Source organism: Athene cunicularia, assembly GCF_003259725.1.
Source record: "Athene cunicularia isolate RWA chromosome 2 unlocalized genomic scaffold, athCun1 chr2_part1, whole genome shotgun sequence".
NCBI lineage: Eukaryota > Metazoa > Chordata > Aves > Strigiformes > Strigidae > Athene > Athene cunicularia.
The window spans coordinates 74,075,439-74,101,854 of NW_020799095.1; the positions used below are offsets into that span (position 1 = coordinate 74,075,439).

The 26,416-nt window shown below is 37.9% G+C and overlaps 1 protein-coding gene across 2 annotated transcripts in view; it reads right to left on the minus strand.

Annotated features, from left to right (window-relative positions):
- TRIO (trio Rho guanine nucleotide exchange factor) overlaps window positions 1-26,416 on the minus strand; it is a 198,004-nt gene that overhangs the window by 16,922 nt on the left and 154,666 nt on the right. For both annotated transcript variants that reach the window (XM_026841539.1, XM_026841540.1), the window contains exons 35-47: window positions 17,766-18,058; window positions 15,833-16,003; window positions 11,683-11,778; window positions 9,490-9,638; window positions 8,665-8,731; window positions 7,118-7,221; window positions 6,416-6,485; window positions 4,275-4,364; window positions 3,550-3,642; window positions 2,931-2,981; window positions 2,641-2,718; window positions 1,608-1,799; window positions 515-692 (exon numbers count right to left, since the gene is read on the minus strand). In XM_026841539.1, the coding sequence (XP_026697340.1) occupies window positions 515-692; window positions 1,608-1,799; window positions 2,641-2,718; window positions 2,931-2,981; window positions 3,550-3,642; window positions 4,275-4,364; window positions 6,416-6,485; window positions 7,118-7,221; window positions 8,665-8,731; window positions 9,490-9,638; window positions 11,683-11,778; window positions 15,833-16,003; window positions 17,766-18,058 (1,632 nt within the window). The remainder of the gene's footprint in view (window positions 1-514; window positions 693-1,607; window positions 1,800-2,640; window positions 2,719-2,930; window positions 2,982-3,549; window positions 3,643-4,274; window positions 4,365-6,415; window positions 6,486-7,117; window positions 7,222-8,664; window positions 8,732-9,489; window positions 9,639-11,682; window positions 11,779-15,832; window positions 16,004-17,765; window positions 18,059-26,416) is intronic.

Consider the following 26,416-nt stretch of genomic DNA (forward strand, 5'->3'; position numbering starts at 1 on the left):
TTGTTCCGTTCATTACAACTCTTTAAACAAAACAGGGCAACAACCGATGGAGAGAACCTTATAGTGTCACAGCAGACACTACCATCTTCTACTTTGCTCCTGCAGAATCTGAATGTTGTTGTCACAGTAAGATGTGACAACAATGGCTACCAAAATAACACAAGCAAAACATTCTGAACAGATCTGTAAAATTCCACTTGGATTTAGCCTTTAAAGGCCTGCATTTGCTTAAAAGGGGTACATAAGCTCTCCACCTCAAAGGATGGTGCCAATCTTGATTCACTCCCACAAAACATTTGGAAAATTTCACCAAGAGAACACCATGTAAACTCAGACTACCATTCTTACAATAAATACTAGCATCTGTTCTGAAGCAGAAATGCAGCACTTATTCCCCAACTGTTCTGTATTAGCTCAGGAAAAAGGAGACTTGCAAAACATTTCAAAGCCAAGAAACAACAGATGAGAGAGAAGTCATTCAATTATGAAGTTTCAGTGAGAGGAAATAATTTACCATTTAAAAAGTTGCGCTGGTTTTCCAAAATTTGGTTGATTTCATGGATCCATAACTGGCGGACTCCTGGACTGGCAGAATGCAAAATAAAGGTCTCCGTGACATCGCCCGTTCTTGATGTTAGTGCAAATTTACATGGATCGCTGTCCACATTTTCCTCCAGGGAAAGGCAACTCACCTTCATGAAAAAGAAAAGAGAATTTAATTCATGCATTTTATGAAAACATACTCCTAAAATCTCTTACTTAGGAACTCAGAGTCAGATCTTCAAATGATGACCCTCCTTTCCTTCAGTACAATAATACCATGAAATGAAGGATTAGTGTACAGCTTACTTACACATAGTGCCTGAACCATCTCCAGCCGACCAGTATGGCCCACCATCTCTCACTCTCCCTTTGTGTTATTTAAAATGCTGAGCCTGCTATGGAGGTTTACCACTGGCCCACGCTGAAGGCTACTGCTTCAGATACAGCAATGCCTTGGAACGGGCTATCCAGTCAGTGCTAAACAGGATGCTCAGGTGGAGGGTGGAGCACCAAGGTGAATTAAGGGAAGCAGGGTTCACCTAAAACACTTCATGAGGAGGGCTGGTGGGCCCTAATACCATCAGGCTTTGTTTCAGAGAAAGCCTGAAGTAGGTGTAAATGCTTTTTGTTTGAGAAACAGCTAACATACCTAAGAAGGTGGTACTACTTACAAATATTACCTACATGTTTGGGCCAAAATTTCAGCTGAAACTCAGAAGAAGGGATACATTAATAAAGAGTTATTATCTTTATTTGCTATGACTTTGCAATGTGGTGTACAGACAGCAGAGCTGAAGAATAAACTCTTTGTGAATGTCCAGCTTTGTACAAGAACACCTGTTTTGCTATGCTTCACGTGGGAAGCATCAGAGTATGGGAATCCAAAGACTTCCATTTATCATCAGAATGAGCACAGATAGGAAGTAATTTCAGGAAATGACTGACACCTCATTGTGCTTTATGACTGCACATCTAGATGTCACTAGTGACTCTACACTGAATCAGAAACTGTTACCTTAGCAGAGTTTGTGCAGGGGACGCAAAGACTCACACACAACAGTTACCTTGATACTGTTTTTAAACAAGAATCCGGGCATGGAGAAACCTTTCTTTTTATCTAGCAGCTCACTGAAAATGACAATCTGCTCAAACAGGAAGACCCGTCTCTCCTTGCAGCGTGGCAGAAGTCCTGTGTCCTGGTCTGTAACCAAGAATGTGTCCTGGAGCAGGAGCTTACCCTGGGCTACAATTTTACCCTAAACACAGAGGCAAGCAGAAACACATTTAGTGGTTCTTCATTTCTTTCCTCAATCAACCTTTCTGAGCAGATGCTAATGCCCAAATAGCTTTGTATACTTCCCAGTTTCTGTGTGTTGCTAACCATTACATTCACTGATCCTCCCATACACATGACACTCTTGTGCCCTTTCTCCAAAAACAACCATCATAAAAAAAAACAACCCAACCCCAAAATGCACTTCACTCTTTTCAATTCCTACTGCAGTTTGAGGCTTGTAACACTATGGCTTTTATCACTCTATTCTCAGTAACTCCCACAGTAAGCCATATATTCTTCTAATGCCTTCCAGGGTGCCGAAAAGGGGAATAATTCAAGCTGCACCACAGTGCAGAAAGGGCTTTTTGCAAGTAGAACATGTGACTATGGTCTGGCTGTACCACTTCAACAGCCAATTTCCATCTCTAGACTTGGCAAAACAAGAGCAGCTACAGTTGCCTCAGGTACTTTACAGACCTTAGCTACTCCTCCTTTGTCTATGCTACTGAAGTCAGGTCTGTTCACCAGCTCATAACTGATTACTTCACTATTTTGCAAGTCACTAGTCAATAAGGGTACTGTAATAAGATCAGTGCTTCCTAGATTTCGCAGAAGCATTTACCTAGTCTGACTGACACAACAGGTAAAGTTTTCCAGGAAAAAGTCCTTGGCAGGGCTAAGACTTGATTTTTCATTCACTGCTTTTTGCACCAGCTAACCAGATAGTGAAGGAGCACCTTACTTCATTTTTCTCCATAATATTAATGGTTTACTTCTAGAGAACCTGACAGAAACTCTAAGCAAAACTCCAGCCAACTTACATCAAATCCTTGCAGGCGGCCAACATTCATCATGTCATTACACCGTTTTGGTACTATACACATGACCTCTACAGCTCTCTGTTCAAGACAAATAAAAAGTCAAAGCTTTATTTTCCAAATGAGTTAGCAGCATAAAATTTTGTTTCATTTGCTATGGTTGTTTTAGAACAGAAATGTGAAAATTATATAATCACATTATCAAGAAGATCAGAAAAGGAAAGTGACTGTCAAAACAAGAGAAGTTCAGAGTAAAGACCATTCAAATCACTAAGAGAAAATGTCTCAAGTACCTCTAGTTCTGTTGTGTCAAGATTAGCTTTTTTAGAATATTTTAGGAAGTCCTGAAAAAATAAAAAACAATAATATGAGTTATTTTATCATTAATCAGCAGCCTTACATCTGAGTTTGCCATCCTCTGTCAGAGAATGACAGACTGCAGAAGAATCATGGAAAAAAATTATTTTTTAAAGCTTCTTCCTGCAGTGCTTTCCTGCTCTTATATCTTAAAATTTATTCACTATTTTGATTTAGCTCATACAAGAACATCAAGGCAATGACCTCTGCAATACATAGGGTTGCTCCTCAGTAAACATGTATGTGATATTAAAATGGTTGCAGATGTAGATGAAAATCTCTCTCTCCTTCATATGACATTGGTACAAATTCTAAACATTTCTACGTCACTGACTTGAGTTCATTTGGTCGTTAATTGTTAAAAGAAAAATTCTGACCAAGCTATTTCCTGAAATTTTTAAAGCTATCTGAATATGCTCAGAAAATAATCATATGATGTTGCTTACAAATCTGGGTTCTGTTTGTGAGGAGGGTGGAAAAGCATCAGCAATATTTAAAAAAGAAAACATAACCACTAAGACATACATTAAATCATTCATCTCAACATCACTTTACCTTTAGTAACAGCTGGTATTTCATAATTCTCTGCACAGGTTTTATTAGCAAGTCCGTGAGCTGAAGTCTATGGCCCAGGCGTTGCTTTAGATCCTGAGGGTTGTAAAACAAACATTTTTTTGTTCGTTCAGTTAAAAACAACTTTGTTTTGTTGAGTTAGAAAGACAGTAGGATATATCACTATTAATGACTATAAGAACAGAATCTGGCAAAAGCCAGAGCAGAATCTAACCTTCAGTTAGAAAAAGCTGGAATCCTTCCCCTTATCTGTATCAGTTTTGTTTCCAAAGTATTCCCTCTTCCATATCTTTTTTTGAAAATATTGCATAGTGAAATGTAATTTTTCAATCACGGGTTGTATATAGACTATTTTCAACAGTGATCCTTGCTCATCCAAAACTGCCACTTCATATAATATGCACTGTTAACTACCCAGGCTAGGGCTAGTAAGGAAGAGACTCTACTGATCTCAAACCTAAACTTCAGTTTTCTTCCCCTAGAGATTCATACACCTCTAGGAGGCTGTATCAGACTTGAGAAATCAGAACAAAATGGCAAGAAATGATAACTGAAAACAGTAACAAGTATGCGCTGCCTTTTTTTAGGGGGAGTGGGGTTTTGTTGTTTGTTTGGGTTTTTTTTGTTTGTTTTGGTCAACAGATCTGATAATGCTTATGAATTGTATATGCCCTTCACCTCGCATATATTATATCTCAGGAACTTACCTCAAAAAACGTATCAATGTATTCTGAGACAATGTGCTCAGACTTTGGTTTGTTTTGGCAGTAAACTATGTACATGTGCAACCTTCTCTCCTAGAAGAATAAAGACAGAGAATGATACATCATGATCAAGAAAAAAACATGTCAGATTGAAATGGAGTATTATTTTAAGAAGTACAGCTGTTCAAAAGTCTGAACTTAAAAAGGTCTTTTTGAGGAAAAGAAGCAGCTACATATGCAGAAATTACAGATCTGAAAACACATTTATTTGGGAATATCATGATGATTTTAGAAAGGCAACACAAGTAAAAAAATTTCCACAGTTATAAATACTCCTGAACAACAGGTCTTTAGAGATGATAGTTCAGCAGGTCTATATACAAAATATATGAAAATGGTTATCATCATCTTTTAGCAAGAGCAATGGATGAAGCCTTTGAAATATAATTTTAAATGTAATTTTAATATTATTATTATAATATATTAGAATAATGACCTCCTGCTGTTTAGCTGTACAGAGTAGTTAGGAGAAACCTCTCAAGTCTTCTATTTAGTATTAGCTGTCCTACTGGGAGTTTGAGTTGGGTCATAGGTGATGCAGCCTGGAAATGGTGGCGCTAGTATTTTTTAACTCTGATTCTGTATTTTGTGCATGTGCTTTTAATACCAAGGCAACAAAGAAAAAGAGAGCAGAATTTCAGCCTTTTAGATTAATCCTTGCTTACTGACCTTGCTGGTTAAGAAACGCAGACATAACATACATGTCTATTACCTACTACAAAATCTTTTTTACAATTTTCCTAGGATTGGTTTGCCATTAAGAGGCTTTGCTGCTCAGAGACTTATGGAGTACTGAGCAGCGAAGACAAGGAGCTGTCTTCTCTCCTTGATGGAGACTTTCCTAAGATGGGACACAAAACACAGATTAAGTCTGGGAACTGAATCGTCATGTTCTAGCTGACAGGGCTGTGCTAGAGTGTATTGCAATAGCATCACAGTTTGCCTTTCCATCTGGAGTGGTAAGGGTGCCCTTTCAAAGACAACTCAGTTACAAATATACCAGGAGAAAGTAAAATCAGCAATCAGAAACAGCGATAGATACTTCCTCCAGATTTCCCATTTCACCAGCGCCAGATTTCTCCCCTCTCCCCATGCTTTTGTTATTGTTGTTGTTGTTGTTAAATAATCCCTCAGAAATTAAGTAGCTCATTCCTCATCATTAGTCCAGGAATTCGGCCTGGCTTCCAGTGTTACAGTGATTTTTGGTTTTGTGGTCTTTTGTTACCCTGGTATTGACTTCAAACACAAACCACAGGGAAGACCTGAAACCTATTAAACCTGCATTAATCCATTCTGCCTTCAGTCTTTGCATACTTGCTTCCCTTCTGCTGTTTTGTGTGATTTGCAATACCTTGAGACCTCATCTCAGACAGATATTAAATTGTATTTCTATGCAAAGAGACACCAAAATGATCAAGTATTTGCATGTCTGATGCGTCCTGAATTTTGACACCTAGTTTCTAGACAACTAGTTAATCCAATTTCCTTCTGAAGTGTTATAATATCTGCATGTATCATATGGTCATTGCTTTTAATAAATGAATGAAAAGTGCAAAACCAGGGACTTGTATAAAGCTATAAAGGGTACTGTGTTGGACTAAAATTAAACATATTGAATTTCTGGCACTCTCAGTTCCTTCCCCAAGTGAAAAGGGAGGAATCTCAAGCACTACTCAGTGGGGAGGGATACAGAAGGGGAAAGGATACAGAACTAGAATGCACTGAAACCAGAAAGAAGAATGAGCCTTTTTCCTATTTTTGTTTCCTATGCTTCATGGGACTGCATGGGATTAGAAAGCAGGTATCATATGAAATGATAACTCCCTTGCACAGAACTGGAACTGAATTGAAAAATGGGGCTCTCATTCATATTTCCTCTCCACAGGAAGATACGGGGAACAAAAACATGGAGCCTTCCCTTAGTATATTTACAAGCTCTTATAAGCTATCTCTCCATCTCTTAAAGTGAAGCATATTTTGCAGCACTTTTTTGACCATGTTGTACCATAGATAAATCCTTAATAATCAAACATGTTGGTCAGTAGTAGCAATAGGCGTTTGCCAACAAAGACATTTGTGCTTACATGCTTAACAAATAGGGATCCCAGCTTTTCTGGATCTTCAAGGCACTTCTCCAACTCTCCTAAAAAGAAGCTGAACATAAACAGAATAAGTACTTTTTTTCTGATAGCACACAATATAGCAACAGATAATTGCAAGGCAAAGTGATCTTAATGAAAAGTCCACTTTGTGTCCCCTATCAGCAGCTTGGGAAATTAATGTTAAAATGGCAATGTTAACAGTGTAATATTTTACGCTAGATTAATAAAGAATGCACTGAATCTATGCCAAGATTAAAAATGACTAATGTTCATTAATAAAATTATTTAATTTCATATATTGATTGATGCTTTTCTCCTTCCTAGTCTGAATGCCTGGGGTGCTCATATTGCCAAGCTAACCTCTAAGAAACTCTTCAGACTGTATTCTTAGAGAAAACATTTTTGAAAACAAAGCCTCAAACAACATACAAACTTTTGTACATAATACTATCCATACTATAGATTCTCATTTGAATCACTTTAGATATATAAGCATCCTTGTTTAAAGCAAACCTTCATACCAACATTTGTAAGCTGAATCTACAGTATCTGCAAGTCAAAGCACAAAACCAACTGTGTTTACCTTGTATCTGAACATTTGAGGAAAAAAATATTTCTTAAAAGTCAGTCTAGTATTTTTTTGAGTAGAATTGTTCAGCAGATGGTTTTCAAGTTAATACGTACTCTCTGTGCCAGTCATAAATCTGGTGAATGTTTCCAAATACAATCTTGTCTTTGCCTTTCATGTCATCAGGTACGCCATCTTCCTTCATAAGTGCCATATAACCCTGCAACAGTCCAAGGAAATTTACTGTGAACATTTTAACTTAAAAAGAGTGAGTTGTGTCTTAATCTTCCTTTTCCCAGAAGCTTTCGAAATTGCCTATGACAACAGCTTGCTTGGGACACAAAACCAAACCAAAACACTGCTCTATAACATAGCATAACAAAGAGCATAGACACAAATTATCACAAACTGGCTTGAGATTGTCTACACAACACTGCCCTGTGCTACAAAGATGAATGCACTCAAGCTAATTTAGCCTGTGTCAAAGCATAGAGGAAACTCGTACAGCCCTTCTCCTTATTGTCTTGAAGCAGCTGCAATGCTTTTCCAGGTAGGGCTGTTACCAAGTATGTCAGAGCCATAGAACTGGCTTCTGCGCTCCTTTGCTCAGTGTTTCTTATTATTTCAGACATCCACACTAACCCTACACCAAAGTGTGCCGAGGAACAAAGCAGCTGCACTGCATAGACTGCTACTTGCAGCATGAGCAAACTGAACACTGAAAAAATTGAACATCAATTCTATTAGCAAGCATTCTGGCTGCAATAAAGTTCCTTTTACATTTTCCCATAGTCCTGTCTTCTCTTTTTTGGTATGTATATATATATATATATATACACACATCTCACTGTGCAATTATATCACATAGATAGAGCTGGTAGTGTTTTTAAATTTTGTAATATTCATCCAACTCTGTTCCTTCTATGTTTTCCTAATACTTCTATTCCTAATTAACAGGTCTGTTTCTAGTTTCCAGAATTTATGTTTTGATGTCTAGCATTTTCACCAGGAATTATTTAGTTAGTTACAAAAATACATATGTTCATAGCCTTCTAACGCACCCTTTAAATACTGTAAAAAGACTATCACAATGATTTTTCTCTCCCCCCCTGCCTTAAAACAGAGTTTAGGAATTGAACCCTGCTAGGCGAAATTCACTGTCATGCTCATTCTCTATACTCTTCCAAATGTATTATGTTGGTAGCTGAAGACTGAAGGGAGATGTGTGATGTTATCTCATTTTACAAAAGGAGAAACTAGAAAGTCTAAGAGAAGCCTAGCAGTAGGAGAAGAAGCATCTTTCAAATCCAGGACAGTTGCTCTATATGCTGAGCTACAATGCTTTTTAAAATTTACTTGTGTTAAATAAATTCCATCTAGTCTAAGATACCATTAGGCCAGAGGTAGTAATCTTAAAAACTTACAAAGAACTATACTCCTCCGCAGAACAATAAGGTGCACAATAGTAGGAAGAAGGGAAAAAGATTTGATGCAATACTTCTAATATGTTAAAAGGCTGCAGGAGGGAAAACTCAGAATACAAACATTAACATTTTCAGTTTGTTTATGTGTTTTTTGAAAAAAAATGTGATGTTCAAGCTATACAGCTAGTCACTACCACATTTAAAAAAAAATAAAATTAAGAGAATGAAAAACATCATACCTCAACTACGTAGCCTAGATCTCGTACATAATCTCGCTCTGTCTCCACTAACTCCTGTAAGACATAGCTACAGCAGAAAGAAAATGGTCAACACATATTTCACTGAAAAATGAAACAGATTCTTAAAGAGGATTAATGGCATACAATCTTTGACACATTTGCAGTCACATATGTTTGATAAGCAGAGCTAAACCAGAAGAATTAATGCACGTTCTTTCTAAGCAAGATACTGCTTTGACTTTGGAATCGGAGCAGGATTGATTCTGTTTATCTAAAGGCAGACGCTTTTTTTACACGTGTCATTAAAATTAAACATTTAACTATTGTTTAAGATAATATGCTATTAAATCTCTGCTCGGGAGACTCTTCAGTATATATGAACTGTTGTTTCTACCCACAGATTTAAATAATTTTGAAGTCAGGCATGTTTTTGTTATACCATGGTAACAGTTTACTACTACATAAAAAAATTAAGAGCGCGGTAGTACACAACAAGGAGAATGACCAGTTTTTTGAAGCCTAATAGCTGTCTGAACATTTAAAGATCAGCATCTTCCTAAATAATTGAGACTGATGTGTGTCAGAAATCAAACACAGGTATGTCTACAATAAAAAAAAAAAAAAAAATCACAGGAAATTCTCAACTGATGTTTGAGAAAAAAATTTTTCTTTACCTAACGTGACTACATGCTTGACACCTAACACAAGTCCTCCCCCTTTCAGACTAACAGCTTCTACTGAAAATTCAAAACAGACTTTTTTTTAACCATTTCATTTCTCTCTTCAAAACACTGTCAAAAAAAGGGAATGAAAGCATGGTCTTACTGTCGCCTTTTTAAGGAGCTGGATTTCCTTTCTTCCATCTCATCTATGGGTGATGAGGAGGAGAGAAGGGAATTATCTGAAGGGTTGAAGGATGGACTGCTGCTATCACCTTGATCTACCAACAAGGAACTTGGACGGTCCTCCAGGGCCTGTTCAAGACAGACAGTAGCAATGATTTACTTCCCCTTTATTCACAAGACACATTTACATGCAGTTGTATATGGGAACGTACAGGAGATTAATTATTGCAATGTATCTTAGAAAAGGAGATCTCAAGCTTCCAGGAAACCAACAACTTGGCTTTCTAGAACAGATAATCTAACCTTATAGAGGCACACTTTAGTTAGGCCAGTCTTTCCTTCACAGGAAAAGAAAGGAGTTCAGTTAGTTTGAGCAGCAAGGGCTAAAACTCAGATGATCCTGCTCAGGATGTAAGTACTTCTATGATGGAAGCTATGCAGATGTGTTCTTATTGCCAGGGATCAAATGATATTTGTCATACTTTAGTGCTAGAATATGCAAGTTACTTTCAATAGTAAATAGGACAGATTTAAAAGGTGATTCTTTGGATGTTACATTTTTTAACACAACAGAAGTGGCATTCTTTGTCAGACATACTGTTTATTGTATTAACTAGCCAAAATACTGACTCACTGAAGAAAATAGTAAGTTCTACACTGTTAGTGTTTCTTTTGAGCTTCATGACATTTCAGATCCCTGTCTCTTCCACCAGATACACTGTCTTCCTTGCATGGACTTCACAAGTTTCTGTTTGTATAAAAGATGGAGAAGCCATGGGAGAAATAATATGAACAAGCTTCTACGAAGTATTTATTGGACTTCTTTAATTCAAGTCCATAATCTTGGATTAAGCTACAGTTATGTATCACATTTTCCTTCCATGTGATACAGCCTTTAATGCAAGACAACATTTACTTCACCAGGGTGGGGTTCAGCTGTAATCTTTTTTCTTCCCTTACAAAAAGTAAAACCCCAATAATGATATGAGACTGGTCCAAAAAACAGGGGAAGCTGACCCTTGGCTTAAACTGTGAAATGAGAACATTTCCACCAGGGACTATATGCATGGATCATTAAATTATATCCACTGCTAGGCTGCCTGAAAGACACATGGACTATTAAACTTTCCATTTACAGAAGACTGTTGAATTTTTCCATAGATTACTTCTTATTTACCCTTCTGGTGTAAGAGAAGTAAAACCAAAATTTAATATTCTAAGAGAGTGCAGTAATTATGTCATTCAGTAATGGAAGTGAAGTGTAAGTCTTTCTGAATGAGGAAATATAAAATAGAAATTAAAATTTTTCATTCTGAAATTCAAAGCTGTTTCAATTTACAATGAACCAGGGAAATAACAAATGAGGCTGCCATGTTGCAATTCTGTCTAGTTTTCAGAGGCACTTCTACTAAACCCAACAGCTTCTATGTTTTGAGGGAATCACAGAATTGCTGAAGGACTTCTTGAAACCATATAGTCTAATCTCCCTATGCAAACAGGGTCATCTAGTTTTTCTAGAACTGGGTCAAGCTAGGTTTTGAATATGAAGGAGGGCCTTCCTGAAATTATCCATACGCCATGCTTTGTCAATGAGCATCTTCAGAAACACAGAAACTTTAGGACACAGAAACTCAAAAAAGTTGACACAAATTCCTCCTTTTTGATTTGTTAGCAAACATTAAAAAGCAAGAAAGGGAGCACTAACATGCAAAACGATCCTTTTACTCTTTTACTTGTTTCTTCATTATCATGTTGCCTAAGAGCAGCTAGATAGCATACATGTTTCTGTGTGAGGGTTATCTGCTTTACTGTTGAACCCTGAAAGCTTTGCTATAAATTTAGTTTCAGGGATTCTTCTCATAAAGGTCTATCAGGCTAAGACCCTGAGTCTTTGCATTCATTTTATTAATAGGACATTTTACTTACAGGACACACATTTTCTGCTGTCTCCTCTCCCTTATTTATTGCTTTTTGATTCTCTGCATAGCCATTTACCTATTCAGTAAATGCTTTTACAAAAGAGGGTATACAAAAAGACCTGTACACCATCCCAGAAAGCATCTTTTGAAACAAGCATCAAGTTTTACAAATCAAATGTAGCTTTTCTCTGAATAGAAGTCAGGACTTGAAGACACAACTTCTTTAAGCACATGCATCTGCCAGTCAGCCTCACCATTTTACTTTTGACGAGCTCTTCAATTGCACTGACTAGTTCTGCAGCACTGGGTGTCTCGGAGCTGGTCGGCCGCACCAATAATCGAGAAGATGTCTGCGCAATGACACAAAGGAAGGAATCCCAGAGTTAGCCTAGTACTTGCTCAAGGTTCAAGAGACTTTCTTAACTTCTGTTAGACAAAGGTACCCAACAATAACTGCCAGAGTAATATTACACTAAGATCATCCCTTCCAACTTAGGCAAATGGAATTGGAAATTTTGAGTAACCCCCACAGAAGCTAAATACTGGTATAAAAATTTCTGTTCCTACATGCATTAGAAGTCAAGAAAACATCCTTCATCTTGCTGATTATGATAATACCTGACAGATAGCTATAAAAAAAAAAAATAGCTACAAAAATCACCTGAGCTGACCCTATGGACAACAAACAGTTTGTTAATGTCTTTTATTGCTGGTTAAACAAAACAACAACTGCGGAACAGAAACAGGAATCAAAAAGACTTGAAATAAAGGTGGAAGAATCATTAAACTAAGAAAAAAATACACCAGTAACTCAGGGTCATTTACTTTTCTAAAGGAGCTGGGGCATATTGCCCAGATTCAGAGGGGAAATTGAGCTCACCATTCCTTGTGCCATCCATTTTCCCCAATGGTATGTGTAGAGCACAGAAGATCTCTGGACTCATATGCTACAAAATGTCAGTTTATAGATACAACTGAAGGTAAAGGGTGTTCACAGAAAGGACTCTGGGAGAGGGCTATTAAATTCAGCTGCAGTAATCTGCAAACAGAGTTGTTTGCATATTACATTTATCATTAAATAATTGCAAAGTGGAAACAGGGTGTAATATGAACCTTAGTTCATATTATAAACAGTACAGTGAACATCATGTAGCACAGGGTAAGCTGTCCTGGAAATGCTTCCAACAAACTGGACGAAGAAATGGCACATATAATGACTTAACACAAGAGGTTCTTCTCAAATCAAGCATGGGTGTAACAAGGCTCCCCATAAATCGATACAAAAATAAGAATAGACAGGTTTTAGGTAGTTTGCCTTGTGTTCACCTTATCCAGAAAGGAAGAAAGGAAAACAGGGGTCGGGTAAGCAAAGGAAATACAGACAACTTTAAATGGAAAGATACGGGAACTGAGCCAAAGCAGAGACAGAACGCAAGTCAACATAATGCTGCATCAGAGTTTACAAAAAGAGAAAACAAAAAGCAAAAGTAATTAGTTGCATATTAACATAACTGATCTTGAAACTTTAACACTGCTTATCCAAAAATTAAATGCAAATGACTTGTAAACTGCCATCAAATGCAAATCCATAAAGTGTGCAATGATTTTGTTGAATGGAAGAATGCATACTGTGCAGATGAGCTCTTAGTGAAGTAAATGGTTGTGTTATTTAGCAATATTAAGACAAATCAGCATGGCCTAGCACATGATGTTTGCACGCACACCAAAAACTGAGCAATCCCACAGCTTGCATGTCTTTTAGGCAATTGATTCTCCTGACGTCTGACTTTTGACCAGGTTTTCCAAAGCTGTGCTTGTATGTGGGTTTTCACTTTGGATGTGGAGCTCAGCTTTGCCTTAGAAAACACTGGAAGTGTTGGAATCAAACTCTGGTCAAGGTCCCTTCTTTATGTTATTGCTCTATAGGAGTATATGGAGTGTGACTGTTGGTAAAGCCTTCAGAACTGGTTGGTTTCCAGTTCACATGGTTATATAACCTGAAAAAGAAGGAGCTGCACTGATGAAGTCTGCTTGCTGACCTTCCTGATGATGTACCCTGGGAGCAGAATACACCCCTTGCCCAGAAAACAAGGGAAGGTGGAGGGAGTAACTGAGCACACACAGGTATGAGATGCTGCTGGAGCCCACAGCAGGCTGGGTATGGAGGGAGAAACCCAGCAAGCAAGGGGTTTCCAGCACAGTATAGACCAGGAGCCATGGAGAGGATGAAATGCTTGCAGTGAGGCACAGATGAAGGCCAAACCTCTGAGGTCACAGAAAGGAGGAGACATTCCTTGGGATCCACAGGAGCTGAGCAACCCAAGAAACCACAGAGCATGGCAGGAATGTGAAGGACTCCACCCAGCAGGCAGACAATTGGGAATTTGTTTGCAAGCCTTTTATTAACCAGTAACTCCATCAATGGAGCCAACTGACTTCTGCTGGGTAAAACTTGGCTATGGCTTCTCACTTCTGCATTCCAGTAAAGCATTTGCTTTAAGTACTGGAAAGTGGTGGTATGTCTTGGTGTGTGAATGTCAGAGGCATATACAACCTCCCAGGCTGCCATGTGAGGGGGCTTTGCTGCCTCCCACCACACAGTAGGACAGATACTGCATAAAAAAAAAAAATCAATGCACCACAGAAGAAACACTATTTACATATTTTGAAAAATTATGGTATAATATTAACTTTACCAAATTTTAACTTCTTCAAAGTCTTCTCTAGAATGCAGTTTAGGCTACTTTAAAAACTGTCCCAACATGTTTTTACTGCAGTGGGTGCATGTTAACCTCTTAAGAAGTGAAAGTAAAATCTACTGGGGATTGAAAGCTACTCAAAGCCTCTTACTCTACTGTGGTAAAAATCTGACTTGGCACCAGAAATACAAAAATGAGCGGACACTAACTTAGAAGCATATTCCTTCACATAACTGTTCCTGCTGTGTGAAGAGAACTATAAAAGCAAAATACATTTTTCTCTGGAGAACTTTTTATCAGACTTGCATTTTTTAATTTTTTTTTTTTTTTTTTTTGTATTACTGAAGGGACATGCAAATATGGCAGCTTATCAGCAGGAACTTTAACATATTTTCACCACCATTATTTTTATTCTATTTCTAAGCCTCAAACTGAGATTATTCTCTAGCAATAAAATATTCTCTCAGATCTAAAGACTGGCCTGTTTTCGCTTGTTTTGTTTCAGTACTATTTCCCAATATATTAATTTCCCAACTCATATACTACACTTTTTCACTTCAGAAAACTTGCAGGCATTAAATACACATAGAGCATGGGAGCCACCCATTTTGATCCTCAATATGATAGCTTCAGGGGTGAGCAAGATCCCCACTGAAAGGCAGTGTTTTTAAAAGGAAGAAAAAACAGAAATAAATAAGATCAAAGTTATCAATAACATCTGCATCACTGAGAACATCACTGAGTTACCAGCCACAAAATTCACTAACAATATTCATTGCTATAGATTACAAAGATTAAAAATGTTAAGCATCAAAACAGGAAGAAAACAGTAATGTGTACATTTGTTGCACAAGTCTGGACTGTTTCCATTCTAAAACCCAGTACTTCCAGGCTTGATACTTGTCACCTCAATGTTTGATCCAGGTTGAAAATTGAAATAAACCCTCTCAGTGTATGAAAATTTTAGAAAAATATGCAAAAGTAAGATCTCCTTCATGCAGTTACTACCTCTATCCAGAATTTCATTAGTGATGCAAAATTTTTACCCTTAATTTTAACGTGCCTTTGTTTGTAAAAAACAGCCAATTACCACCCTCATTTGGACATTAACTACTTAGTACACTTTTTTCTTAGGCACCCCCAAAAAAAAGAAGGAAAAAGCCCCAAGAAATAAAAAAAAAAAAACACCTTAAGAGTTGATGTGCACAGCTCCTAAGGCACGTACACAGAATTTTTTTTTTCCCCTGAACTGGGGCTATTCAAAATAGTAGGGTTTGGTGAACAGCCTATGATCTAACGAGGCTATATATAACTGTTAATTTCTCCAGATAAACTTTATTCGCACATAGATTTTTAACCTCAGTACCCAAAGGTATGATTATAAAACAATTACATTCTAATCAATGATTATGGCATCGGTCAAACAGATGTAAATAAGCCTGTAAACACACAAAGCAGCCCATTTCCACAGTTGAAGTGCGAGTAGAAAAATTTCAGCACTTGTGCTTTTAAAATAGAAATGCATTTAATTCACATTCTTTCCACAGGAAACCTTTTTAATGTTGTCTAAAGTGGCACAGTGATTACTTCTGTCTACCATAAAGCTGTATTATGTCCATTACAGACACTTCTGGAAACAGAAGAAAGATTTGTGCAAACAGAGGTTATCTCAGTGTGTGAAGCCTTCCCCACTTCATCCTCCTACCTTGTCATCCTGCGAGTCGGGCTGGAGAAGACTGTGTTGCTGAATTGCCATTGGAGGAGGAAGCGGTACAGCATCTGCTCCCTCTTCGCCTTCCTCCTCTCCACAGCTCTGCATGCCTGAAGAAGATGACTTGGAAAGAGTGCCACTGCTCAGCCCCTCATTCCGACCTCTCTGCAAATAAAACCAAGACATTCAAGCACTGCTACCTCCTCAATAGCATGAAGCTTGCTATCACAAGCTTGACTTAAAGCAAGTCTGTTCTGTAGATTCACCTCTCTCCCAACAAATCAAGATGAATCTATAAACCCAGTGCAACTCCTCAACAGAGGGGGAAAAAAATCAGATGCCAAAGATAGTTTTCAGTGTTTGGTAAAAGCAGATGGATTGAGATACTGAGAACAAGACATTCAGCCTAAAATTACTACAGGGAAGTGTTACCGAAGTCATGCTTGCTTTCCATGTTCAGTTCTGTAAAGAGCCACATTCCTTTAACTTACAAACTCAAGAACTTTGCATCTCAAGTACCAACCCTCATAGCAAGACTTGAAAAGGATATAAAAAAGTCCCTATTACAACATGAAGTATTTTTTCAATTATCCTTTCTGTCCCCTCCTCCTTAAAGCAGTGAGAGCAGACTGCTCATATAATTTTTACAGTTGTGTTGAAAGACAGCCCTTCCAATTATACAAGGAACTATGATTTAAATTATTCAAAGTTTAATGTAAGTGATCTTGCAGGATAATTTAACTATCTTTAAAGGAAGACAGCATAGATGGCTATTGGTTTTTCCTGACTTTAAGGCACTGGCTTTAGGTTATCCCTCACAGAACTGCAGAATAACAGATACTTCCAAAACAGTGCTACAACTGCACCACAAAGGGTCTCTTTCTACATTCAAGGACAGAGGCCAGTATTCCTTCCCAAACCATTCTCCCAATTCACTGTGCTGTCAAGTCTCTAGTCTTTTCTTTCCCTACATTTACTGTATAATTTCACTGATGTTCCAAAAGCAAGTTTTGTTCTTGCAGCAAAATGTCGGGAACAAGAAATAAAATGTACTAAATAATTAACTGGCATCTGAGACCACGTTTGTGTACGATAAATACCAAAATCATAGTCAGATTCAAGCCTGGTAAAGGGAGGAACTGTATACTATGCAAGTGGCTATGCCTTTGGGATCATAAGATGCCATTCATTTCAGCTTGAACCATAGGTTTTTTTAACAGAAGAGAATCTGGCTTTGTTTGCACCTAACCAGAGGCAGGCTTTGCTCAAACATGACTTCCAGGCTTAGAACAATGGGCACATGTTTATGGGAGGAAGGGAAACCTTCAGTAGATGTCCTTGGTAGCAAAACCTGGAACAGTTCACAATTTCTTTCCCTCCAACGAAAACTGCCATGTTTATTATTTGACTGATAGTAACTACCTTTTGATTTGAAGGGCCAGTAATTCTTCTGTGCTCTAACTCTTGCTCAAGAGTAATTTTACATATACTTTATATACTTTAAAATAAACTTTAGGCAGTTAAGCAGCTCTCCTTGTATTTTCCCTGTTCCATCAACAAGGAAAGAAAAGGAAATAGAAAATGACCTGATTATTCCCAGAACATGAAGCACCTTTACTCACAAAACTGCTTTCCCCAGTGGGGTAGGAAAGCAAAGCCAAATAACAACTTTTTTACTCTCTCATTTCTCTCTTTCAACTAGAGATCTTTCTCCATGGAGCTTTACTAACACTGTCTGTGCAGAAAGGCACAAACTGTGCTCGGCACAGTACTTATGCAAAGTACAGCAGTCATCAAGAATAAGCACACGGCACGTGCCACTTTGCTCAACTGCTGGACAGTCACCTGAGGACACAACCTCCACCTGACCATTTAGTTCTTTGAAAAACATAAAAACAAGTCTCAGGACGCTGGCCTGAACACTTACCTCTTCAACAGTTTCATCTTGTGGGGTGGCTGCACTATCATCAGAGTCCTTCTGAGAGCCTGCATCCGCACTTTTACGGACCTCTCTACTCTTCTTATGTTTGTGGGCCAGTTTTTTCACATGACCATCTGCCTTTCCACTGCTAAGACGCCTCACGGGACTGGTAAGCCATTTTCTCAAAGTGTTGCCAGGGCGCTTGGGACCTGGGGAGCTCTGTGCACCGATCATGTGGGGCTGAAGTGATGTTACCGAAGCAGGAGGACTAGCATCGTTGCTGGAGACTGAAAGGGAGTCTAGAAACAGAACAAAGGGAATATTTTAAAGCTGAAACACTGGTGAGAAACAAGGCAAATGACATATGTAGTAATGGATATCAGATTGGATTTACAGACTAATCAAACAGATTATTTTGAAGTAATCTGGCCTTTAACAACACCACAACTATCAATGTTCATGCTGCACGTGGCCACCCACACATACACATCATTTATATGCTTACTACAGCCAAGCTTCATAAAGCTGCTCCTGCCTCAATTATAATTCATACTTACCACTGATGATACTTATCTGATCATGGATTATGCTTTCCATATGTCATCTAACTTTAGGGAAGGATATGCTTGTTTTATCTTTTAATGTATACTGCTTTGAGCACGGACATGAAGAGTAAAAATAATTGCCTCAGTGAGATAAGTAATTTATTTTTCAAACAGCAAATTTTATTACAAATGCTCCAGTTACTTTCATTATTTATTTATTTCCTGTACCCTTGAGAAAGGGGGAAGAAGAATCCAGAAAACAGCTAAATGTCTGTCTTTTGCTTAAATCTTCTCAAGAATTTTGGCTACTGTTTTGTTTGTTTTATAAAAAGGCACAGAACATCAATGTTTGAAAGACCATTTGCTCAAACATCAGGATCAGCAGTATTTCTCAGCATGACAATGCCTGAAGTTCTGTTGTCAAACAAAGGATACACTTTTTCCAAGCCTTAGTTATACCTGCATGAGGTCAATATTACTTTCCCACCAAGTCTCCTGTCACTTGAACTGGACCTTATGCTTATGATAAACACCCACTTGTTAACTATGGTGAGATTACGTTTCTTTTTTCCTCCCATGCAGCACATTGCTTCTTCCCCCAGCAACTTTCCTTTCCTAAAAACAGTTTTGGTTTTTTTTTGACACATTCTCACGAGACTGCTCCTATGAATATTATTTACCACTAGGGTATTAACAAGACTCTCCTAGGTTGTCAAGAATGTTTTCTTTTCCCCTGTGTGTGCACATTTGTAGATAGATAGTTTATATAAGGATGACATAAATAATGTTTTGTTGAATGTTTCTACCGCTGGCAATTAAATGCAGTGCTTGTGTTCCTTCTTGAAGCTTGACACAGATGTTCAGGTCACCTCTTCTGGCAGCTTTTCTGTAAGAGGCGTATTGCCAGCCTGACCAGAGGTAGTTTGAATTTTGTGGAATACAACAGTCACACTGATTTAGCAATACACTTCATTGTAAACACCCAAATGCCTTGAATCTACACATAAGCATGTGAGAGCCTGTTCTGTTTCCTTAGTGTATTAAGTACAAATTATGGCTTTGAACTAAGATGAGGAAAGAGACATAAAATGTGAATAGAGTAAGTTATGAGTTTTTATTTTTCCTTCACTGTTCAAGCTGTTCCAAAAAGGGCATCCTTTCCTTGGAACTAAAATTGTGACCTATCAGGCTGTTGTTCAGAATTTTTCTCTATTCTAATAAAACACAAAAGGCCATATTAATGTGACCATTAAGATACATCAACTCTGATATCAGGAGCTCCTGTCACTTACACTGCATGAACACATAGATAATTGCTATTAACCACCACTCCCATCATGTTCACATAAAACACAAGGTAAACAAACTTTATAAAGCATATTTTCAATCCAACAAGCTAGTTACTAACACTTTTAAGCAAGTCACTCAGAATCAGGATTCATCTACAGAATTATCTTCTAGCCACAGCTGTAGCTGTGCTGCACATGGGTAGGCTGACTCCCTATGCCATTAACCTGGTTTTAAGTCTTTAAGTAATGGGTACTACGAAAAAGCAGATGCAGAGTTACATTAGCTGGCTATGTCTCTAAATCTTGGGATAGCAGTACTACAGAATTACCACATAATTTTCTTGTTGAAGCAGGAAACATAAGGAAGAAATTAATTATCTGTAACAATGGTTTTCAACTTGCAATCTGAGTATCCCTCAGGGCCCTTGGATTACTGCTTAAGGGTCCTCAGCACATATGTAAGAAAAGCAAGCCTACTAGCAATCAGCATCCACATCACAACAGATTTTTTACTTTATTTGAAACAAAAAAAAAGTGGTCTGCTTATTAAAAAAATTCCAAACAAAATTCACAACCATCTGCAAGCTCTCCACAGGAATCTAAACAATCTCATATTAAACCTCTGTAACAAGTCAGTTTGACTGCTCTTTCACCAAACCCAACTGTACCTTTATTGTATCATTCACCTTTTAATTTTTATCACATGCTTTGTTTCAGAAATCATAGCAAACAGCAGGTGATGGGTATTTCAATAAAAAACATTCTGCCACTATACTAGTGGAACACAGAAGAGAAGAAAACAGCACTGGTGTTCTTGCAAGTAAGTTTCTTAAAGCACAAACTAAATGCTTTGTTTTCAAGACTCCCAAGCTTAAAGATGGTATAATCACTCTGCCAAGTTTTATTTCATTTGTATATATTTTCCCTTCCAATAATGGTTCATACAAGTTTCTTCCATACAAATAAAACAGAGCACATTCACTTGTTTATGAAAAAAAAAAGCAATTAAGCCTTTGCAGAAGTTCACCATGTACTGTTTTGTATTTTTGTATCTGTTGCATTTCTTTCCTTAACAATTATTCTTTTCTAAGAAAAAGGCAGTGTGGTGGTGTAGTAACTGATTGCGTAAGATTTACTTTTACAAAAACATGCCTGTCCCATGGCATGTAACATGCTTGCAGTTAATAAGCCCATTTTCTTTTTAATAAACCTGTGCTCCACCTCAAATTCTCACCCATCCTTTTGACAATCAACACTTAACTACTGAATTTCTTGTAAAACCAAGCAGTACAACGCAAAGCTCCTGAAACTGTGGGAGATGAGTATTTTTGTCTGACTGCACTTTCATGGTACCACTCCTACTCTTAACCCAAGTCAGCCAAGAGTTTGTGGGCAGGAGGAGGGAAGAGAGCAGGAAGAAATATGTACACTCCGCTCAAGTGGAGAGATCTAAGAGACAAAACAACGTTAGCCAGACATGTTTCGCAGCACATACTTTAGCCATATCCTCCCACACGGCATTAGTTTTCATTTGGCATGCAGCATGTAACTGCTTCTCATCTTCTCTTCTGCATGATTTAATATGAAGTACATACTGAAGTATTATTAGGGCTTCAGGGAATCATAGAAGTGGACAAAGTGTAAGCAGCACACTAGAATGGTAGTACTGTTCCACTTTGCTCTTTAAGGCATGAAAGCACTGTGGGAGAAGGAAAATCTTAAAATTAATATAAATACTGCACTGCCATAAAAAAATCACCTTAAATATAAAATTTTATTTAAAAAGGAGTTAAAAAAAAAGAGGTTTAACATTACCAGTGTTAGTCTGAACAGAATACCAACCCACTAGCCTCTTCAGAGATCCAACCTGATTTTTCACCCCCCCCTCAAATTTGCAGAAAACATCCCTACAGACTCATAGGTCATAATACTCACTACATTATATTCCATGCCAGTATTTTCCCAGTGAGAACCTTTGCTGTCCATTTTCCCATCCCATCCCAGCTGCCAGGAGTCCAGATTCTCCAATTCTTATTCCGATCTGCTTCCTCAGGAGACCAGTTACAATACTACAGCACAGTCATGAAAAAAATCTAGGTGCTCAAATTCATATATTTATGTAGAGCATTGCCAGATCCAAGCATTAGGGAATATGAATATCCAATACAGGCATTTCCTAGAGCACAAAAAGACCTTTCAACTTCACTATGAGAACAGCTACATGGGTGTGCCTTATTTCCCCCTGCCACATCACTATATATTACTTCTATCCATATAACTAGGGATACAGACTTGGTTTGATTGATTATCATGCTTGGGATTGTTTACACTACATTGGCTTTGTTTCCTTTATGACTACATAGCAAATTGTTTTTCTAGGGTTGCTCAAGAATATTTTATCACTGAAACATGCTAAGAGGGAAAAGGAGTATTCAAAATTAAACCAAGAACAACATCAACTTTGAAAACCAAACCAGATGGAATAAATTTGGGGAATGCTAACCCCAACTGTGTTTCAAGTACAGTAAACTTTCTAGTGAGTGTCAGATTCCCTTTTAGAAAAAACATAAATGCAACAGATGGACATATTGGAGAGAAAAAACCCAACACACATATAACGATGACACACAGCAACACCAACCAAAAAGAAACCACTAAATGTAATAACATCACTATTTGCTCAAGTAGAGACAGCTTTGTAATTCAATAAAGTATTTTTTAAAAAAACGAATGGATAGGCTTTGTTTTATAATTCATAGTCAAAATAAGAAAGAAGGTATTTAACTGCCATTTCTCTCAAAGTAAAAACCACATATGTTGCTCTGGTGGTGAGGTCAGAGAGTTCACTGAGAGTCCATAAATATATTTTTGAAGATAAAGAAAAAAGTCAGACAGCATGGGTTCAGACCCCCTCAAACCAGAAGATAAAATTACCTCCAACGAACAGGCAAATTTTTGAAACTAGAAGGGAAATGGGAATTCTCATTCTAGTCCCAGCTTTCTTAACACTAGAAACATGCACATCTGTGATTAATAAACTGTTTTTTTTTCCTGAAAAATAAATCAGCCATGTTAAGCTAGTTGATGACTTGAAAGACTCTGCTTCATATTAACTATTTCCATATTGCTGTTTTTAGAGTTTTAGTATTTACAAGGAGAGCAAAGGGCTACAAAAACCTGACTCTACTTAGGGAATCAAACTGACCCTATTTGATGCCTGCTCTCCACCTCTAAACCCAAAATGCTCCAAAATCAAAAGTAACATTTCAATGTCTCTGGACTATGAAACAGGGATGGGGCAAGGAGTGAAAAATGAAGCAAAACAAACCTAGTAACTGTGAGTGCCATGTCACACTACCACTGCAGACCAGCCATCCACCATGGACTTTAAGGACCAAAAAGCGCAGAAAAACCATCAGCAGTTAAACAGCTGGTCAGTAAGATCTGCTGCTGGTACATTATGAATATTTGGGGACAAGAGCTGCTTGTTGGTTCAAATCACAGAGAGCACAATCTACACTGATGCACTTGCAAGTTTAATACGCAAACTGCAAACAGCTAGAGTTCAGTGATCTCCCAAGACCTCATCCACCTACAAACAAACATGCTCCCACCTGAGCCAAGTCAACATACTATCAGAAGAAGCAAAAATAGTTTACAAGCATCTAATGACAAAAGCCATAAAACTCTGCCTGTGTACATGGTCATCATTTATTATTAGATGAGATGGGGAAAGCTTGAAAAAAAGAGTGTGAAGTTTATTTGGGGACACACACATGCACAGTTTCTGCCTGAGAACTGCTTTTGAAGTAGGAGGCTGTCAATATGCCACGTACAAGACCATTCAGATACTTTTGTAAGTGTAAGGAATTTTATTTCTCTTCTGCTGGGTATCTTCTTTAGACTACCCTCGCTGTGTATTTTTTTGTAAAACAATACTAGAATATACATCAAAAGGCATTAGATGTGTTTCAACTTTAAGAAGCCACCATAAAAGTGATTACCATTTAAAGACAAGGCAGCTTGAGCATTATCAGGCTTGCAATTGGGACATTTCCACCATGCTTTTTGGGAAGTATGAATTTCACTTATGATATACAGATAGTGCAATAAATTTTATGAAACTAGTTTCTTAAAAAAAAAAAAAATCACAAAATGCAGAAAGCTAGTACTCAATACATAAAAGAAAATCCTTCAATCTTATTTGTGTTTGGAGTGCAACAAACACTGTTCATCACTGGTCAGCAAATCTTTCTTGCCTTTTATTTCAAGTTACACGCTATGCTGAAATACAACTTAACATTTTCAGTGTGTCAATAGACAAAGACTTCAACTCCTTCGTATACCTTCCCTGACTGATGAGGTATTTGTATTAATTTTTACTGATAGAGACACTAGTCCAGAGCATTTGTATTTAAATGTATTCAGTAATTAAGCCTTCCTAGTTATCAAAAGCTGACTATGTTAATATCAGAGAGACTGGAATATTAAGCTAGATACTCTTCGGCTTCTCTTCATGGGATATTAAGCTGCCCCACAAGCATGTCTGCAATTAAACACACCAAACACCACCCCCCTCACTCCTCCCTAGGACAGATACTGTCATCTTAATAACTTTCAAAGGTCTTTCTGAACTTGAGAAAAGTCATCCAATAGACGTATTTGCAACAGCACCAGAGAAACGAATTAAGAAAATCTCTGATTGAGGGTAAAAAGAATATACTGTCCATTTGAACTGGAAAATTAGTGGCATGTCTGAAGGGTTTAATACACTTATGTTATTACTAGTTTTACGTTTAAACTTTTAAATAATTTCACATGTATTATAGCTTGCACAGAGAGAGCTGTAAACACATCAACCACTATATAGGAGCTAAACAGCAACAAAATTTAGATGGGAAAAAATTCCTACTCTTACAACTGCTTAGCAGCTTTGCATCCACACCTTTTTTTTTTTTTTTTTTTTTTTAAATCAGGAAGAAGGCATGATGTGCCAGAGAAAAACTTTACCAGGTTAAAGGAAGAAGTTCTGTTTGTGCTCCCTGGGATTCAGACCACAGAGACACAAAACTCCAAATCTAAATCTTGTATATTACTACGAGCACAAGGCAGTGCCACAGAAAGGGAGAGTGGACTTTATTGCAAAGAATTAAATGCCCCACAAACTGTTATTTTTCCTATTTCTGGAGAGAAATATATTTTGTGTCACAAGTACGAAGTATTAAAAGTTGCTCACACCGCTCAAGTTTAGTTTCACAGTTTGTGAAAACCATAGATTAAATCTCAGCTTTCCTGTACGCAGCTCATATTTTAACAGGCAATGTCTTGATCTCAGCTTCACCCTTTTGACCACCTGTTTGCTCAGATTTAAAGACAGCTACATCCACGTGCCTAGCAGGACATGCCAAAGACAGATTTATGTAATTTATAGTTGTTTCTCAGTTAAATTCTCACTTTATGTCAGTGCACTGAGCCATCCTCTCTTACCTCTCTACAGATCAAAGCAAGTGCTCCAATCATTTTAATATGATTATCTCACCCTGGAAGTGGGGGTGTATTTCTAGTAACCACTAACTGTGCAGAGGCTTGCATGGTTTTACATAAGAGCTAATGAACAGAAGTCCATGTTCCAATTTTCAGGCAAAGTTTTCTCCTCTTCATGGACAATCTCTAGTGAGTTTCTCTGGGCCAACTCTGGCCATCGGTTAATTACTTATGTCTTGCACTTCACCTGTGCCTCCTGATAGATAACATTAGTTTACATCCATGTAGGAGTACATATTATTTTCTTTGCAGGCCTACAGTAGGCAAGATTTTCACTGACAGATTTGTTGCATATAATACTAACAGTTAACTTTCTCATAAGGGCTGATAGATACCATATAATTAAGAATATTAAGGTGACACCCTTTCATTAAATAGTTGTGCCAGTTCTTCAGTGCAAACAGAGAAAGAAATAAAGAGAAATACTACTTTTCTATATTAGAGAAGTTTTCCTGCAGCACCAATGTAACATCCCCGTTTCCCTTTAAATACAGTAGTTTTTAAGATCAATTTCTCACTGAGATGTTTCACAAAGTCTCAACTACATCACCCATTTTTCAAAGCGTGGGTGTTCTGGAGCTTTACTACAGTCATGTATATTTTAAAAAGTCTTTATATGCTATTTTTGCCAGATAACTAGCATCAGCAATATCTAGCTACTTTAGGATGACTGAAATAGAAGCTCAGATGAAGGTATGGCCCATTCACTCTTCCCTCCAGAAGGACGGATGCAACAGAAGCGGTGAATGCCAGGACTGACTGTGTTCCAGGCCCTGGGCCATTGCCTCCACATTCGGTTGAGCTGTCGAAGGCTGTATGCAGCCCTTGCCTCTAGCCTGCTACCCACTACTGCTGCTGCTTGTTAGTTTAAGATCTCAGCACAAGAAGCTGGTTGAGGGCATAACGCAACTCCTGAAGCAGCGGGAGCTGGCAGCATTAGCTTTCTTCCAACCACTCCAAGTTACAGCGCTCCCCGCCTTTAACAAAACCAAGCAGCTAGCTGGTAGGGAGAGACGAAGTCTGAGCCAAAGAAGGAAAAGAGAGAAGGCAGAAGCTTTGGGCCTGGGCCTCGTAAGCAGTGCTGGCATTTAAGACACCAGAATTTTGCTGCCTGTTGACAAGCTATTTGTCTCATGCGTGCTGTGCACAACCTACTTTTGAAGAGCCATGCTGCGTGATGTTAGCAGCAAAGATGCAGCTCTGCTCTTAGTGGAGAGCTGTATGTCATACTACAAATGGGAACCACTACTGACAAGATTTGTGATAAGCAGCTTCAGAT